This window comes from Tachypleus tridentatus, chromosome 3 (genome assembly GCF_004210375.1).
Source record: "Tachypleus tridentatus isolate NWPU-2018 chromosome 3, ASM421037v1, whole genome shotgun sequence".
Classification (NCBI taxonomy): domain Eukaryota; kingdom Metazoa; phylum Arthropoda; class Merostomata; order Xiphosura; family Limulidae; genus Tachypleus; species Tachypleus tridentatus.
In genome coordinates this window covers 15,876,874-15,897,045 of record NC_134827.1, presented here as the reverse complement: position 1 = coordinate 15,897,045, position 20,172 = coordinate 15,876,874, and the positions used below count along the sequence as shown (strand labels likewise).

Here is a 20,172-nt window from a genome sequence, read left to right as displayed (position 1 = left end):
TCTGGTACTACGATAGAGCGCCATTGAAAATAATAAATGCAAAAGAATAGATGAATAAATAAGCAGCCATTAAACGACCTTAACGCTAGTTTTAGTCTCGGAATATTGTCTCTGAATTGTTTTGTTTTTTTCTCAGGAATACATTTTTAATCATAGCTCCATCGTTTCTTGACGGATTTGAAATCTAATTGCAATTTTGGACTCAGAAGGGCAAACTTTTTTTGATTGATGTATTTAACCACACCTAAGGTCACATAGATTAATTTACTTTAATCCTGCCTAAAACAATTTTAATTGTAGGGTTGGCTGGTAAATATATTAATGAGAAATAAAACTGAATCAGGTATACCCTCGCCCAACACTTGGTATTGCATAAAAATATAGCGAATAAGAAGGAGATTGGTCTCACAGAATAGTTTACCTTAATGATGCCTAAAAAAGTTACATGTACCGCGTCTATTGAGGATTCCCTGTCGTTGTTTTTTTTCAGTTGAACGTTATGTTATAATTTATCTCGTACGAGTCTCCAATTTATTATATTACGTAAGTATTATGATTTCAAATAACCGGACATTTGAATTTAGAAGTTAATTAAATATCGATATGTATCAAATTTATGATGTTCGCCAACAAGATTGATACACACAATTTGCTTCCTTAACGTAATATACAAAAACAATACAATTTATAATACCAGTTACTACAAATAGCTATTACAAAAAGGATTTATATAAAAAAATTACAAACTTAGAATCAATACTGTGTCTTCTATTTGGCTTGGAACTGAATATTTTATCGACAGTTCACGATGAGCAATATAATTCTACGTTGATACATAGGTACACTTCTTATGGGAAGCCAGCTAGCTTCTTCATAGGCGAGCTTCTCTGACGAAAATATCTACTGTTGTCATGGAAATACTATCATCAGAACGCAATGTTTGAAAACTATAAAGGAAATACTATCATCAGAACGCAATGTTTGAAAACTATAAACATTTTTGGTCACATATATGTAGTTTTCTAATTAAGCATTTTATACAAGTATAATTTGTCTACCATGCTAGTAATTAGTGCTTTACTACTATAATGAGGGCTAGAATGTCAGCTTTATAAGGTAAATTTATCTAACCTCCATTTGTTAGTACCTTATTTCTTGTTTTTTCTCTATTTTCTGCTTCTTTACTGTAGAGAGTAGTCACCTTTTACAACCTTTCTATATTGGTATAGATATGGAACATGGTGGGCTTGAGCACCAACATCTTGCTCTGCTAATTTCTATTTCTTCTGATTATTATTTCTTTTATTATTATTATTTATTTCTATGAATTACTTCATGCGAAATTGGCGAACGAAAATTAAGACTGATAGACGGTGTATCCCTTCCGCAATGCGGGTACTACTTCTACAATCACCTCCAAAATGAGGGTGCATTAAAGCAAGACCGTGTGGATCATTTTGATTGGTGCAGAGTCTTTGATGGGATATGTGATTAGGCCTATTTATGTTTATTAGAATATCATAATTCAGAGGTTAGGGTTTGCTGTTTTTAACACAGTCTTTCCTTTTGATTTTGTTTTACTTTACTGATTAGTATTAATTTTCTTTTTCTATTGTTCTCCCTCTCTCTCTAATATATATATTAGAATATAATTTGTTAATTTAACTCAAAAACAACCGAAACAAACAACATTGCATCAACTGCAAAGATTCCAGGGTACAAGCTACAATGTGAGATTATAAAATTTCCCCTTGGTTTAGGAGGTAACTGCGAAACTAGGGCCCACATAGCGGTGGGGATATAGCGTCTATCATTCCTAAACTCCATTCGCCAATCTCATATAGTAAATAACGAATAGCAATATATATAGAATTAAAATAAATTAGGAGAGCGAAGTGTGGGTGTTCAAGTCCACAACGTACCACATCTATATCACCCTTCACTGCCTGCAAACAGTTGTGGGAAAATTACTGCTTTCCCAAGTAAAGAAAAAGAAAAAAAGTACTACCATCTGGGAGTGAGTAAGTTGAAAACTTACCTCTTAAAGTTAGCATTACAGCCCCCAATGTGTTAGAATGACACTAATTGACAGCACAGCAAACGAACTATACCAGCATGAGGTGTCCCATCCAGCTCCCAGTAAGTGTACATTCGCATAAAATAGTGCGAAGTTGTGAAATGACCTTATTCTTAACTAAAAATAGTTATTAGAAATTTTAAGAAAAATTATGTATTTTTTATTTCTTTATATTTATTTAATACATTATTGTATTTGTTACAGAATAATTTGATAATTTTATTTACAGTTTCTTCATTAAATCCATTAACTATTAATTTTTGTATCACTATTTCAACATTACTGATAAAATATTGTGATTTATTAGAATATATATATATATATATATACACATTTATTTATTTATTCATTTTTGGACTTGTGAAAAAGTTACAGCAGTAATACTTGTGTATTATGTTTGTGTGTGTTTATATACTGACGTATTAAGACATATATAATCGTTTTAAATCTGATAACAGAATTATTCCTCACGCTTTTAATTTGCAGCTGTTTTCTAAATTATGTTTATTTTTATTACTTGGGAGCCTGGTGTTTCTTGTATAAGATCCATTGTACTGAGATAATGAAGAAAACTAAATACTGTACGCATACTGATATATGTTTCAATAGATGGCAGCACGTTATGCTTGAAACAAAAAAGTAGGAAAGCGGCAGCGTGGTTTATTCTATCAGAAGACAGAAAGCTTACCAATAAACAACACTTGAGTTGAGGGGTAAACTAACTAAAAACACAGATTTTTATGAAAATATAAAAGAAAATAAATCTGATAGCATTGAAGACATTTTAAGATAACATAAAGAAAAAGCACAGGATATACAATTAATCGGAATGATTCTGAAAAATACTACATTGAAAAACTGAAGTTTCGTAACTTACCACACCATTATAACACGAAACAAGATGCTCTGTATATTCTATAATTATACAGCAGAGAATTATTTTAAAATAATCCCATAACTATTCATTTAATACAAAAACATCAGAACAGATAAGCCCATCTCCAATACAGAGGGACGAGATGAAACGCACTTTATCTCGTACATAAAATTTGACAGGTTTTAGTTTGAATTTCGCGGAAAGCTACACGATGGCTATCTGCGCTAGCCGTCCCTAATTTAGCAATGTACGACTAGAGGGAAGGCAGCTAGTCATCACCACCCACCGCCAACTCTTTGGCTACTCTTTTACCAATGAATAGTGGGATTGACCGTCACTTTATAACGTCCCTACGGCTGAAATGGCGAGCATGTTTGGTGCGACCGGGATTCGAACACGCGACCCTCGGATTACGAGTCGAACGCCTTACCCACCTGGCCATACCGGGCCACATACAGTTATGGAAGAAAGATTTACGAAACCGATCTGGAAATGGTGATTTGGTGGTTTAATTGGGAATTTCCTTACATCCACGTAAACCGTTTCTTTGATGAAAACCTTAAAGTAATCAAGACGATTAATTTTCTTTTGTGCCTTGCTTTAGTTTCGCTCTTGGATTTTCTTGAAGTCACAAAGGTTGTCCTGAATCTTTCAACTTTATGTTCACGTTGTGCTTGTAGAACAATAGATTAATCCAAACTTCCAAAACAAAGAAGCTCTTGATTTCTAAAGATTGTTGAGACCACGAAATTATGCACTGGCGTATTAGATATAGGGAGTAACTAATAAGAGACACCAAAACAACACACATGTGTAACAATACAGCCATTACCTCGTAAGGACTATCGAAGATCAGGAGTAGAAACTGTCAACATCATGGGTTACCGAGTACGATTCATCACAAGCGCCATCTAGCATGTTTACCTTACAGGCTGTTGAACAGTTTGTGCGACGTAATTACTTTCTATTGTTAGTTGTTGCCCACATAAAACGATTCCAAAAAAGTCAGCGAATAAATGAATAGAATTACGCTTTTCCATTAATTTAAGAATGAATTGAAAATATTCGATAGAATAATTCGCACAACTCAAAACATATTGAAAGTATCTTTCAACCGATTGCCTTCAATACTTAGAGAGACGTTAATGACTTAAAACTGGTGAAATCTTAAGACTTAGAGAGACAATAATGACTTAAAACTGGTGTGGCAAGTAGTAAATCATATGAAATCTTAAGACTTAGAGAGACGATAATGACTTAAAACTGGTGTGGCAAGTAGTAAATCATATGAAATCTTAAGACTTAGAGAGAGGTGAGGTGACCTGTAAAAGAAGAAACCGGAAAATTCGCTTACACAATCAAAAGTTTTTCTGCAACTAATGTGTTTTAACCACTGTCATTGGTATTCAATACCTGCTATAAAAGCCATGTGTCAAACTTTAACTTCAGAAATGAAAGGAAATGCACGTGCACAAAATACAACTCGTACGGTGATTTGTTGACAGGCAAACAGAGGAGAAAAAATGGTTTACAGTGTTCTTGCAATGGTTGATTCCCAACTGTATATATATCAATTAGTTAAGCAATAAGAGTTAAGTTTCAATATGGTGAGACATGATTTTTGGCTACAATATTACATACGCAGTGGAAAAAATATTACGTGTACGATCTAAACGCTACTAACTGTCCCTATGGAGTTATTACGTTTCAAATAGCGTCAATTTAGTTCACCCACAACCTCCAACGCAGAGAAAGCATTTACTGAAAAAAAACAACGTGAATCTAATATGAATCTACATCAGTGGTTCGAAAGTTGAGAACAGGAAGGTTTTCACGAATGAAAAGTAAATTTATCTTCATAGTGAAATATTTTCAAAATACGACAAGAATGTAGTGAAAAAAATTCACAAGAAGGACGGCTACATAAAAAACAAAGGTACAGAACTTTACATAACGGAGTCAACTCGAATTAAACCTTAAAATATATTTACAAACAAACAGGATCAGAATCGTGAACTAGGGTCATGTCAGGTCAGCAAAAACAGTGCTTGTATGACACTCCAATAGACTGGAGCGGTTTTAAACCAGCTATTTAAGTACGAAACTAAAATATCATCCTACGACGTATTCTTAGCGTTACTAATTTTGAGCTTCCTTTCTATTATTAGGAGATGCAAGGTCAGAAGGTTAAAGACTTCAGGGGCTGAGAAGGACGTCTGAAAATAAGCATGATCTGGGAGATGCAAGATCAGAGGGTGAAAGACTTCAGAGGCTAAGGAGGACGTCTGAAAATGAGCATGATCTGGGAGATGCAAGGTCAGAAGGTGAAAGGCTTGAGAGGTTGAGAAAAATATGTCAGTAAACACAAGCACATGTTTAATAAGTACTAGCTCAAACAGCCGCCCCTAGAATGGTATTTCTGGTAATCATAATAACAGTTGTTAAGGTGTTAACGCCTTATCTAAGCTGGAAGAGAACAATTATAATTTATTATACTTGTACCTTTTTAAATTACATTCTTTGTTCACTTCGTTAGGATTTCAAGAAGAGAATGAGTTTATGATAATGTTTCAACCACATCATACCTGACATATCCATTACGTTTTTTGTGTCACAGCTGGTATGATGAACTATGTAATGAGCGAAACGCCGTCAACAATAAATATGGAAGATCTAATGTGGCTGAGTTATTAATATACACATACTGATTAACTTGCTAATTGAAGCTTCTAAACAGGGCTTCGAGACCACCATTCAATAATATGATGCTAGAGATTAATGTCATTGAGAATTAAAGACCCCTCTTGGGAGCTCGAAGTCCTTATATAATTGTATCTAAATCCCGTATGGCTTTTAAGGTTATCTATTTAGCCAATTTATCCAGTTGTGATATTTTAAAGCGTAAAAAGAAAACACCATCAATTAACTTTCTATTTGCTTATGTTAATATTTTCATTTAAGGTTTTATTAAGCTAACCGTTTTAACAGACAAAGCTTAAAAATGATAAATCAAAAAGTAACAGTTTTTTAACAATTGTAAACACTATCAAAGAAAAAATAAAAACTATGACAAACTCAGGTGTAAAACGAAGTTTAGGCTCGCATGAAAAATAGTGAATAGGTGATATAAGGTTATATAATACGAAACTAAAGTGGCACATTTTAAATTCGTCAAAACTACTGTTCATGATGGAAATACGAAAAGTGACGTTTCTTTTACAGCGCTCATCACGTTAACCCTCAAGTCTAATAGTGTGTGAACTGTATCCGGTTCTATTCGTTAACCCTCAAGTCTAATAGTGTGTGAACTGTATCCGGTTCTATTCGTACGTATACGAAACATATTATCACTTATAAAAATTCAATATTCCTAAAGCAATAATAATATATTTTTTAATTTAAATAAAAGGAATGACAAAGTAGTTGAGAATCACACTCAGCTACTTTGTTTTATTTATCTAGTTTAGAGAATTATGAAAACATAGTTAAATGCAAAATCCTGAGACTGTTTTAATTTTTAAAGAAGGTGTTTGTCATTTTCAACTTCATACAAGGAATGGATTAAATGGCTAGGTCAGATACCCCTCTGGTTTAAGCTCAGTCGTCCATAACTTAAAACCATTGACCACTAGGAGAGCAACAAGCTAGAAGCACACGCCGCCTAAGAAACTATATTTATAACATTTATACTCCTTCCACCAACAAAAAGTATCGAAGGTATTCAGCAGCCTATTTTGACTAGAACCTTGGACCTTCCAATCCTTAGCCCCACACTCTAACTGAGTTACGCCTGGTCCTTTTAGGGAAGAATCGGCACATTTTTCCTTCAGAAGACTAAGATAAAACAATCTTTATTTTTTAATATTCAAGCCACCTATATAAAAAAGGTCAAAGTTCTGCTAACTAAAACATTTCACTGGTTTATTCAAAATAAACTGTTAACTGCTATCAAAGTAATGCTGGAAAGTCAACAAGATGGCAACGCTATAAAGAAAGAACACTCAGTGAGCCATAGGCTTATACATGTAACAAACAGGAGATAATAAATTTGTTGTCATACATATATGACTCGGCAAGTTATAAAACTGAAAGAAAAATTGTTAACTCGAGTTCTCGTTACCCTATACCTATTTACTGTACAACAAATATATACAATTGAAATACCACCGCATAGTTGCCAAAGATGAATTCCTTTGGAAATTAGCTTTGGTTCGTTTGTTTTATCGCAAAGCCACATTAGGTTATATGCTACGTCCAATGTGGAAATTGAACTTCATATTTTAGCATTGTAAGTTAGTCACCATTGATACATGTTTTTCGAGGGACAAATATTTTTGAGGCTAGCAACTTTGTTTAATTATTTCCTGTTTGAAAACATATTAAGGACTAAGACTTCGTTAATGTTTCTTCATTTAGAAAGTTTATGGTATATTGTAGCACAAACAAAACAATATGAATATTTTACTTCGTAAGGACGTGGTTCCATTAAACAGAATAGGTCTAGTGGTTTGTAGTATAAACATGTTTGTATCACTGTTATAAACACTTATAATTTTTACGTAAACAAAATGTTTAGTACGTTGAAACACTCCTTATAAAACAGAGAGAGAAGCGCATAAATAGGCCTAATTTCTACTGAAGAAAATATGATTCAATCTCTTCTGCATACAAATTTTTAACTTTTAGACATTTTTAATAATGAGGAAAGATCGAATAAACAAATATTTTACTTTACTTGTCTTTCTACCTACAGTTGAAACGCATACTTGCATTTTTTAACAAGCAGTGAAAATTAGATAAAATGTACAGATCTGGTCAGTCCGACAACATGAATATTATTATTATTTTACATCTAGAAGTTTCTCGAGTACAGTTATTAAAACTGGCATTAGGTACTTTTCTAAAGTTTAAAATTTTATGTCACCAGTTGAGTTAGGTTTAGAGTTCATGATAATTAGAAGTGAAAATAATTACTTACAAATTCAATGACTGCTTTAAAAATCTGATCTGCAAAATCTTTTATAAAAACCTACGTAAAATTGTATGCAAACACACACACACCAATACACAATGTGTTATCTATTCTGTGCCTACTACGTGTATTGAAAACCGGTTATTAGTGTTGTAAGCCTTCAGACTTGCTGCTGAGCCACTGGTATGGTATATATATATATCTGAATACAGAATAGATAACACTGTGTAGTCTTGTGTTTAACAAAACAAACAAACGTGCACACATTCATTAATAGGAAAAAAAAGGGCATACCATATATAACTGATCCTGTCAACACCGCCGCACGAGACTTTAAACAAAAGTTCCTATATAACTGATCCTGTCAACACGCCGCACGAGACTTTAAACAAAAGTTCCTATATAACTGATCCTGTCAACACGCCGCACGAGACTTTAAACAAAAGTTCCTATATAACTGATCCTGTTAACACGCCGCACGAGACTTTAAACAAAAGTTCCTATATAACTGATCCTGTCAACACGCCGCACGAGACTTTAAACAAAAGTTCCTATATAACTGATCCTGTCAACACGCCGCACGAGACTTTAAACAAAAGTTCCATTTTAGCACTACTGACTGCGCTTAATGAAAAACTCTCTCATTTTAAGTGTATTTGAAAAGTCATAAACTGATCTTGTAAGATCTGGTGATGAAGGGAAACTATGAATTTTAACATTTTGATTACGGAGATGTAGCCCCTGTAAAACTGTTGTTGTGGCAGAGCACCAGAGTTTTAGTGATGTAGACAGTAGACAGACTTGATTTTGAAAAGGTGTCATGAACTGTAATACATTATTCTTCAAGATATACACCCGATAAATGAGAAACGTTTAGTTAAGGCAAAGTATTTTGTAAAATGTTAACCCTTTTAATAAACCGAATCAACAAAACTTATAGAAATAAAAATTATTCAGTAATAACAGATTTGACTTGAAGCCTGTCTTAATGCTATTATTGGCCTGGCATGGCCAAGCGCGTAAGGCGTGCGACTCGTAATTTGAGGGTCGCGGGTTCGCGCCCGCGTCGCGCTAAACATGCTCGCCCTCCCAGCCGTGGGGGCGTTATAATGTGACGGTCAATCCCACTATTCGTTGGTAAAAGAGTAGCCTAAGAGTTGGCGGTGGGTGGTGATGACTAGCTGCCTTCCCTCTAGTCTTACACTGCTAAATTAGGGACGGCTAGCACAGATAGCCCTTGAGTAGCTTTGTGCGAAATTCCCAAACAGGAAAATCTTAATGCTATTAAGTATATAGAGTTCAAAGACAAGAAACTTTAATTTATGCTTTTAATTATATTCTACCCGTCAAATAATACTAACAAAACCAGAACGTTTCGCTCACTGTTTGGTAAAAGGGGGGTGGGTTCTGCTTCTTGTGAACTTTGCTTTGGGTTTCTAGTCTATTATATATAAAAACTAAGCATGTAAAAATGTTTCTGTATGACGATTTATAAACATAATGAAGTGATTGGGGGAGGTATACTAAATGTTTCGCCAGAACAATAGTTTTTCTTCAAAAAGCATGCAGTGTGTTCTCTCAAAAAACCGGATCACTTCATTGTGCATATTGTTTGCCAATTTACGCAAATATTAATATATAATTTTACTTTTTGCACTGCATATACAATATATTTTCTAACTGATAAGTGCCTGTTTGGATTTTAATAGAAGACCTCAGATAGAAAAACAAGAGCAAAGGTAAACTATTAACTGACATAGAATATAGCTCGCCCACTTTCTGATGACTGTTCTAGCACCAAGGTATAAATTATTACGAAAATAAAACTTCTAACTCATTAATGACTATGGGTGTCGAGTAAGAACGGACCTTATGAAACACACAGGGGCTGAATGGCCAGGTCAATGATCACCCATTATTCAGGCATAGACATTCCTAATTAAGATCTACTGATCAAAGAAAAGTAGCTAATCAACATCACCTGTCGATTACGTGGCTTCTCCTAAACTAATAGCGTGATTATGTGTCTCAGTTGTAACGTCACCATAACGAAACAGCGAAGTGCATTTAGCGCGTAATCGTAACTCGAACCTTGGGCCTTTCAATTTCACTTTGCACACAATCGAAATTTCAACAAAGAAAAATTTGAATCTATTATGCTCAAAGTATTAAGACTATATATTTTGGCCATATAAAGAGAATCAACGGTCGTAGCAGACTGGAACGCTTTTATTTATTTCTTAACTGTCTCAGTAACGTTCTCTGTCACTAAGTGTATGCGTTAATAGAAAAGAATAGCATATTATATGCAATTCATTTCCTCAGGATATCTCACAAGGGTTGAAAGAAGAAATGCATTTTAGCAATCCAGCTTCCCTTTGTTTTCAGTCAGATTAGATAAACATTTCACAGATAATATAATAATAAAAAGGCACATAGTACTTTTATAATTTAAAAATCGATATCTGTAAAAAAAAGCAAAGTATTTGTATACTGAATTACATCCAAATATATTTAAAACTTAAACCAATATGTAACACGCAAGATTAAGAAAGGGAAGGAACAATAAGAAATTTCATATTTACATAAGACCATTACTGGTGCATGTAGGTTCATCCAGTCAATAAGATTAAGGAAACTAGTTTAAAATGAGGGGATCCAGAGTTGTTTTTAAAACTTTTTAGTATGTCTTCAGTAAAAAACTTGTGCGTAAAGCGTTTGGAAAATGTATTCCTGCTAAATTACATATGGTTATCCTTGCATAATTGTACGTTTCTCGTATCTCATTCTTAGCTACAATGACTGAAGTATTCGGTGGCTCAACAATAATAATTAGAAGTTATGATACTAAATTTTGGGTTCAATCCTTGAACTGAACACGGTACGGATAACCCAATGTGCAGCTTTGCACTAGAAGCAATTGAAAATATATTTACGTATTAATTTAAGGTTGTGTTTTTTTGTAAGGCGGATTATACTGTGTAAACACGTCTGTTGCTCTCAAGTGAATTCCCTAAATAATTATTTGCTTATTAGAAAAAAATAAAGTCCACATATAGAGTTTTCAAACAAAATGTAGAGACACTTTTTGTTTCGCAGTGTAAATGACATTACACTTGTTTTTCTTAAATTACGTAACTATGGGAGACCAGTATGAGCAAGAATATTGACGTAATAACGATGGGAAACACTTGTATATCAATGTTAAGAAACATAAACGTAGCCAAACGGACATGTTAATGGTGGAAAACACAAGTACTGTTAAACTCAGACCCTGATGGTGGGTAATGAAAGTGTAGTTGTACTGAGACGTTAATAGTGAGTAAAGTATGGTTAAATTGAGACGTTAATGGTGGGAAACAAATGTATAGACAACTTGAGACCTTAAAGGTAGGAAACAAGGGCACAGTTAAACTGAAATTTTAATGATGGGTAACAAAAACTGAGACGTTAATTGTGAAATGGTAAAGAGTTGGTTTTATTTTTCACCTTACTGATATAAATGGGAGGGTAAGAATCAAAGAGCCTTTATCAGGTAGCGATAACTACAACGTTTCAGCTACAGGTACATGACCTTAGAAAATATGTCATGTATTCTTAGTGAACATTAATGAAGGATCTACGCCACATTATCGCTGCACAAGATAACGCGCTAAGCCTCTCAAGCAAGCAAGCAAAAGGGAGAATAAGAAGTGCATGCGCAGCATTGGCGCATCCAATCGAATGAAAGTACACATAGTTTCCTTGTAAAACTTTGGGAAAGTAAATACACGAAAACCTCGTAATTTGGCTCTGTCTTTAAGATAATTTCTTCAACATTTTTAGGGTCTTCCGTTGTGAGTGCATTTCCACTGGAAATGGCAAAAGCGAAGGACAGTAAAACAGTAACTATTCTCCGTTAGTAGCAGTCAAAGACGTTTATGTGAATGAAATCACGAACTGTAGGACCTGATGAGAAACATACACATTTCTAAGGGGACAGAACCCGAAGTTACCAATAGCAGCACGAGTTTCAGCAGCAACAATTCTGACTGGTTGTGGGTGCTATTGCAATATGAAGAAACAAACAAACAAAAAAACACCCAGTGGTAATAAACGTACTTTAAAGCAATTATTATAAATTCAAAATATCATTTCAATCTCATTTAATACATACCATAGCAATACCACTTTCAAACATGTCATTTGTTGTTTCACAGCAAATGGTAACACGTGCTATAATTACTATTAATCTCAACAGTACAGAAATGTAAGCCGTTAATTGAATTACATTTAATTACTTTTTCTTTTTATTGTCGTGTAACTAACTATATTAAATATAACTAACTATATTATTATCTGAAGCATTCAAGGGGATAATACGTGATACTTTTACTTATGTCTGTGTATGTGCTAAAATGATTTTAAAAAGGATGGGGGGGGGCCTGGAAATGACAAATTAGTCAGTGAACATTTCCGCAACAATTTTAATACCAAACGGTTAAACGTCATTTGTAAAACCGTCATTGAACAGTTCTACAAGTATTTTATTACTAAACAGTTGAATATCCCTTGCGAAACCTTCAATGAACCTTTCTGCAAGTATTTTATTAACAAATGGTTGAAGTCATTTGTAAAACCTGCGTTTAACTTACGTAGATCGGAGAAGTCATCCACCAAAATCACTTCTTTAAGTAAATGCGGTGGAGATCTGTTTAGGATACTGTGGACTGTCCGTAAGAGGACGCTCCAAGCTTCATTGTGGAAACACACTATTACACTGGTCTGCGGCAAGTCTTCTAAATATGTGTTGTGTCGACATCTAGAAAAAGCAGTAATAATAGTAATTAAAGATGTCTACTTCTTGTATACGTGCTACCATCTTTAATAAGACTATGTAACATAAATTGTGTTCTTCGATAGTATACGTTATTTCTTAATTGCTTATGTTGTAAAAGTACAGAAAATGGGCATTATTCCCTTTAAACTTTGCTTTTGTGATCTGGATAACGAAATTTAGAAATTAACCTATTTTCTATGTAAAAATGGGCAAATTTGCACATTTTCATTTACATAAGGTCTGAATAGAACAACATATAAATCAAGATTTACATGTATTTACACTAAAGTTATACAAAAAATGTTTAGAAGTGAGTAGTTTTTCGAGATTTGCGACTGTAATGTAAATCACTTTCACGTATCAGCCTACAGATATAGTCTCCCATCATGTTTTCGTTATGCGCTCCCAGATCACAAAAGCAAAGTTTGAAAAGAAAAATAGGTCTTTTCCATTTACTTTAGGCATAAGCAATTGGGAAATAACACTTTCTGCCCAGGAACAATAAAAAGTAAAAATTTTGTTACACGGTGTAATTTAAATACTTTATTAAGTGATATTAATACATGATAGATATTTATTGTAAACTGTAAAATAAAATTTAAATTAAGTTGGCTACTAATTCACAAAAATTAAAATTTTACCAGGTAACTCAAACAGTTCACCGTTTTGTTTATTTTAACCGATTTCACAAAAAACAATGCTCGTTGGTGTGGGAGGTTTAACCCTATCGGGGCTCGGCATGACCAAGCGTGTTAAGGCGTTCGACTCGTAATCCGAGGGTCGCGGGATCGAATCCCGGTCGCACCAAACATTCCCGCCCTTTCAGCCGTGAGAGCGTTATAATGTGACGGTCAATCCCACTTTTCGTTGGTAAAAGAGTGCCCAAGAGTTGGCGGTGGATGGTGATGACTAGCAGCCTTCCCTCTAGTCTTACACTGCTAAATTAGGGACGGCTAGCGCAGATAGCCCTCGAGTAGCTTTGCGCGAAATTCAAAACAAACAAACAAACAAAACCATATCGAGATGTGTTCTTATGTTAATAAAACGAAGACATCAAGTTTCTTTGTTTCATGGAACAACTTAATAGCAACAACAAGCTTGTGCTAAGAAGGTTCCTAGATATGAGTGCAAGAATTATCAAACTTTGTCAGCACAAGGGCCATCATAACATTCCGTATCCTAACTGAAGCCCACACCCCATGAATGTACAGATACTGAGTACATTAACAGAATTGTATACTTTATGTACGAGGGCTGTTCAAAAAATACGCGGACTGACGTCATAAAACAAAATGTACTTTATTTAGAAGTTACAGGCCTGGGATCCGTTCAAAGTACTCTCCTCCCCAACGCACACACTTATCCCGACGGTGTTTCCACTTGTTGAAACAGTCCTGGTACGCTTCTTTTGTAATGTCCTCCAGATCCTTCGTCGCATTTGCCTTAATCTCGGGAATCGTCTCAAATCTTCTTCCTTTCAAGGGTCTTTTGAGTTTGGGGAACAAGAAAATATTTCAAGGAGCAAGGTCAGGTGAGTAGGGGGGGTGGAGAAGAACAGTGATCGAGTGTTTGGCTAAAAACTCACGAGTTTTGAGGGCTGAATTTCGCAGCAACGCGGTGCATCTTCAATTTTTCGGTCAAAATCTCGTAACAAGATCCAACTGATATCCTACACTCTTCAGCAAGCTCCCTGACAGTCAGACGTCTATTTGCCCGCACCAGGGTGTTGATTTTGTCGACGTGTGGGTCGTCAGTTGACGTGGAAGGACGTCCAGAACGCTCATCATCTTCAATGGACTGTCAACCATCCTTAAAACGTTCATGCCACTTGAAACATGCCGTACGATTCATAGCAACATCACCGTAAGCCGTGTTATCAAAAGCATATCAAAAGTTTCAGTCGCAGATTTTCCAAGTTTAACACAAAATTTCACAGCAAGTCGTTGCTCCTTCAGGTCATTCATTCTGAAATCCGCCAAACGAAAAAATCGCACTTCACTTAAAACCGCGTAGCTAATACACAAATGAAGATATCTGCAATCGGGAAATGGCGTCGTAATCAGCTGATCTGTGCAAACATAGCGACACCAAGCGGATTCTCCTGGAACCAACTGGAGCCGCGCAATTCAAATAGTCCGCGTATTTTTTGAACATACCTCGTATTTGATACAGTAACCCCCCGAACACTTCCCCAGGGTCACTAGTAAAAATACCTTTGTATTACAGGATGACAATTCTAAATTTACTCGTATTATTCCATTTTTTGAAAGTCAAAATATCAGTTATCATATAGCTAGTTATGAAGTGTCCACTCGTAATGGTCGTGGAATAAGTGTCTGATTCACAAATCTACATATAAATAGGCGTGCGTAGAGGGGTGGGTGAACTTCTACAAGTACTCTCTCTTTCTCTCTCTCTTTCTTTTTGTAGAATTTGAACTAAAGAAAAGTTGTTCTTCTTCTGAAAACCGGTAACGAGTTATGTTATTTTTTCCAGTTCTATTTGAATAGTACACAAATAGGTACCGAACCTGCAGAAAACGTAACGACTCAACACACTGTGAGAGCAAGTCCTGATAAAGGTGAGTATCTATACTTCTCTAAGGAGAATTACACTAATGGGTGTGAGTGCCTATACGTCTCTAAAGAGAATTACACTAATGGGTGTTAGCGCTGCATGAATAGCGCGTGTCTTTAAGTTAACGATCTCGGTATAGTGAGAATATTTTTTTTTAAGGTTTTGCGGGGTTTGATGGACAAAGTAATTCAGTCTGTGTACTGCGACACAACTCGTGCAGTTCGGTGATATGTGTTGTCAATATACGAGGCAGTAAAGAAGAATAAATACAGCATCCCAAGCGGCCACAAAGCGCTTCTGGCGTGGTAGACATAGTACGGTTTTAATGAGGCGCCTTCCTTAATTTCGATCCATGTATGCAACATTTCTTTGGAAATTGGATTACTAGTGTGAAGAAAAATACATGCTTACAGAAAAGTCTAGATGTATTACCGGGGACAAAAATATACACGTTTCACAAATTTTAAGACGAAATGAAGTGTCGAAATTAATACCCTTCAACAGAATGACCCAAAACACGTAATATAGAATACAAAATGACCTCTGAAGGGTAATACAGGGTACAGAGTGACCCCTAACGTGTAATATATTATATAGTGACTCATAACAAGTATTATAGGATACAGAATGACCAATAACATGTGATAGAGAATGTATAAAGTGACCCCTAACGTGCGATATGCGGTAGAGAATGATCCACAACAATTAATGTAGGATATAGAATGGTTTATGATACGTCAGTTCCTTTTGACAACTCGGAAATATGTTGGACATAAAATAGTAGAAAATACTTGGCAAACCAGATTTAAATTAATCTTTAGCGATTCTTCTACAGTTCAACGTCTTAAGCTATTAAGGTATTAATGCCTCATCTGTTTATAGATCAAGCTTTGTGTATTATTTATCCAAGCGAAGTGCAAACGAAAAATCGTGTTCTTGGACTTCTTGATTTGAGTGCATCACGTGACTAACTAAATCTACGATGGAAACTTAGTTATGTAATATGTAATGGTATCCAGATAGTTAAAACAAAAAAAAAACAAAAACGCTCATATAAAGAGTGTGTGTGTGTGTGCGTGCATGGCATTGGAAAACAAAACAAAGGTACCTCTCCTTGTTTTGGTCGTCTATAAAAAAAACTGTATTCATGGGCTAAATTTCAGTCTGTCAGGAATTTTGTTCTCAAAAACTCTTCTCAACAAGAGTAGTACGTATGAGTTTCCCAGGGCTTTATGATTGACGCGTCTGCCATCGAGTTTAAACGTGTATAATGTGGTCACTCATCTATCTTCTGCTAGTTTTATCTACGAGCCTCACATCGATGCACAAATAAATACAACCACATACAAGCTTTCGAAACCTGTATAGCTGTAATCTAAGCAGCCTACATTTTCTCACGCATTAAACGTTGCTTCCAGTAGCAACGTATTTATAAACTTATCTAGAAGTGTGTGTGTGTGTGTCTATATAATATACACGTAGTAATGGAAAGGGGGGGGCTAATTTCTTAAGTTTCAATTACTTTGTTAAAATTAGTACAAATAGTAAACTTATCTATGCCTTTCCGTTAAATTTGTTACGCCAAACCCAAGTATCGAAATACGATTTTTGGTACAATAACCCCTCAGAATTACCGCTGAACTAATGGGGGTGGGGGGTAGAGATGCGAACATTTAGTAAAACAAGTTTTAGAAAATACCGAGACATCAATACTTTTTTAGTCGTTATAAGTTTTATTTTTTAAGATGTTTTTATTGATTTTAGATATATTTTTCAAACTGTTGTTCAGTTCCGACTTAAGTAATTGCCTTGTTTCGATCTAAGTTTGTGGATAGATATATAACTTGTACATTTATATCGCTAAACATGATCGCCCCCAGTGGCTCAGAAGTAAGTCTGGGAGCTTAGAACGCTAAAAGCCGGGTTTCAATATTTGTGATAGGCATAGTGCAGATAGTCTATTGTGTATTTTTACGCTTGGCAACAAACAAACAAACGTTCCACGGCAGTCACTTTAAAGACAAAATAATAACAATTAACAACGTATAAACCACAGTTATACATGATTTGAGTATTCATTTCTTGTTTTAGTATGTATGTATCTTAAAAAATGTTTTCTTACAGTTCTAACACTCAAACATCTTTATACAAACGAAATAATCCATTACATTCACGAAAAGCACTGTTTCACAAGTGTCACATAATCTGGATGTTATTATTTAAATTTACTAGTAACACCGACCTCAAACGTTTAACCTATCTTCTGTTTGTCCGTTATCTGTGTGTGTTTTTCTTATAGCAAAGCCACATCGGGCTATCTGCTGAGCCCACCGAGGGGAATCGAACCCCTGATTTTAGCATTGTAAATCCATAAACTTACTGCTGTACTAGCAGGGGGCTGTCCGTTATCTAACTACTCCTAGGTCACCGGTCCAGCCTCAAACAAACTTTGTGTGATGATAATTTGGAACAAGGGGCAAGTTAATGGAGGGATCACAATCCTCCCACTCTCCATTATTGCTGTTATTGAATATTTATTATCTTTGACGTAAGTTAACGTTATCTACATTCAAAGATGGTTCCACGTTCTTGAAAAACAACTATTACTTTTTTTATAAAATAAAAGATACACAGTGTAGGGGAGGACACACACGTCTCAGAGAGTTTGGTAGCACACGATGGGGAAGTACAATAAAAAATTGACCGCCACTATTGGAATACTGCATAGTGAACTGAAATTAGCTCTCTTATATCCACCAAAAGGTTGATATGGAAAGCCGTTTCTTGAATTATATCCATTTCCTACTTTTATCATGACCTTTAACCTCGGCTCATAACACGTTTCTGTGGCCAGTGGCTGTTAGTTAATTAATCACAGGAAACACAGATGTTGAAAGTGGGTAACAAAATACACCCTTAACACCACTATTTTGGCCGCTACCTCTTCCTATAAAGTCACCCTGACCATCGCACAATGTATACTATGTTTTAACTAGTGAAAATGAATACATTTTAATGACGTTAAATAAACAAAATCACAGTTAAGGGCTGTGTTAAAAACAACAAATCCAAATTTCTGAATAATTATATTAGTTTGTTATAACTTAAAAAAACAAGCTGAAACAAAAATAAATTAAATAAAAATGCTGCACTGATTGAAAAGATCCCACGGTACAACTATAATGTGTGATTATGAAATGAACCTCAGGTTTTGGAGGTGACTGATAATGTTGGACCCACATTGCGGTGGGGATACACCGTCTATAAGTCTCAACCACCATTCGCCAGTCTCACATAAAAAAATATAAGAGAAGCAATATACATAGAAATAGAAATTAGGAGGGCGAGATGTGGGTGCTCAAGTCCACAACGTCCCTCTTCTATATCAGTCTTTACTGCTTGCAGACAGTTGTGAGAAGTTGATTGCTCTCCTAAGTAAAGAAGATGAAGAAAAAAAGGAAATAAGGGACACCATTTTGGGGTAAATAAGTTGAAAACTTATCTCTTGAAGTTTGCATTCCAGCCCCAATATGGTATATAGGCACTAAATGAGAGCACAGCAAACAAACTATACCAACATGAAGCGTCCAATCCAGCTATCCAAACAAACTAGTATAGCTCCTAACCACCACCCATTCACCAGGTCTAATGTAACTATCATGTTCTAAACAAACCTTTATATGCGCAAAGATGTACATCCGCATAAAGTAGTTCCACGTTGTTAAATTTTCTAATAACTACTTTTAGTTAAGAATAAGGTCATTTAAATAAAATTTCTCCAAATTGTATTTCTTTACATTTATTTAATAAATTCTTATAGTTGTTACACAATTTAATTTAAATTTTCTTTACTAAATCTATTAATTATTAATTTTTGTATTGCGCTAGCCGTCGCTAATGTAGCAGTGTAAGACTAGAAAGAAGGCAGCTGATCATTACCGCTCACAGCCAAACTCTTGAGCTACCCTTTTATTAACGAATAGTGGGATTGACCGTAACATAATAACACCTCCACGGCTGGAAGGGTGAGGATGTTTGTTGTGACGGGAATTCGAACCCGCGACGCTCGGAATACGAGACGAGTGCCTTAACAACCTTAACAACAATATCTGAATAATGGTAAAATTATAATGCTTATAACAGAAGGGTATGGTACATTACTATTAAAAGAGGGTGAATCGTAAACTGAAAAGGCAAAATATTTTCTTTTATCAAAAATATTTACATGAATATCCTTATCAATTATTTTAATTTCTAAATCTAAATAATGTTTTTTTTTGTATTAGATATTGATGTATTTTCAATTTCTAATTCTACTGGATAAATAGTGTTAATAACGTCATTTATTTCAGGATTATTTATACTAATTAAATCATCTATATACCTTTAAGTTAAGGTGAAAATATATGGATTTGTGTAGTTTTCAATAAATATATTCTCGCATTAATAACGATATAAATTTGTTATGTAAGTAATTAGTTTCAACTGCCACTCCTGTTACTTGTTTAAAAACCTGTTTATTGAAAGATATACAGTTATTAGAATTACAGAAACGCTATGTCTTATGTTTTTGAAGATAAATTTTATTTTTTCTAGTTCTGTAAAAGGGGATCGGCATGGCCAGGTTGTTAAAGCACTCGACTCTTAATCTGAGGGTGAGGGGTTCGAATCCCAGTCACACCAAACATGCTTGCCATTTCAGCCGTGGGAGCGTTATAATGTGTCAATCCCACTATTCGTTGGTAAAAGAGTAGCCCAAGAGTTGGCGGTGGGTGGTGATGACTAGCTAACTTCCCTCTACTCTTACACTCCTAAATTAGAAAGAGCTAGAGAAGATAGCCCTCGCGTGG

The 20,172-nt window shown here is 35.0% G+C and overlaps 1 protein-coding gene across 2 annotated transcripts in view; it reads right to left on the bottom strand.

The window, feature by feature from the left end:
• Window positions 1-20,172, bottom strand: part of LOC143246419 (putative polypeptide N-acetylgalactosaminyltransferase 9) — a 130,566-nt gene that overhangs the window by 27,664 nt on the left and 82,730 nt on the right. For both annotated transcript variants that reach the window (XM_076493095.1, XM_076493093.1), the window contains exon 3: window positions 12,561-12,727. In XM_076493095.1, coding sequence (XP_076349210.1) covers window positions 12,561-12,727 — 167 coding nt within the window. The remainder of the gene's footprint in view (window positions 1-12,560; window positions 12,728-20,172) is intronic.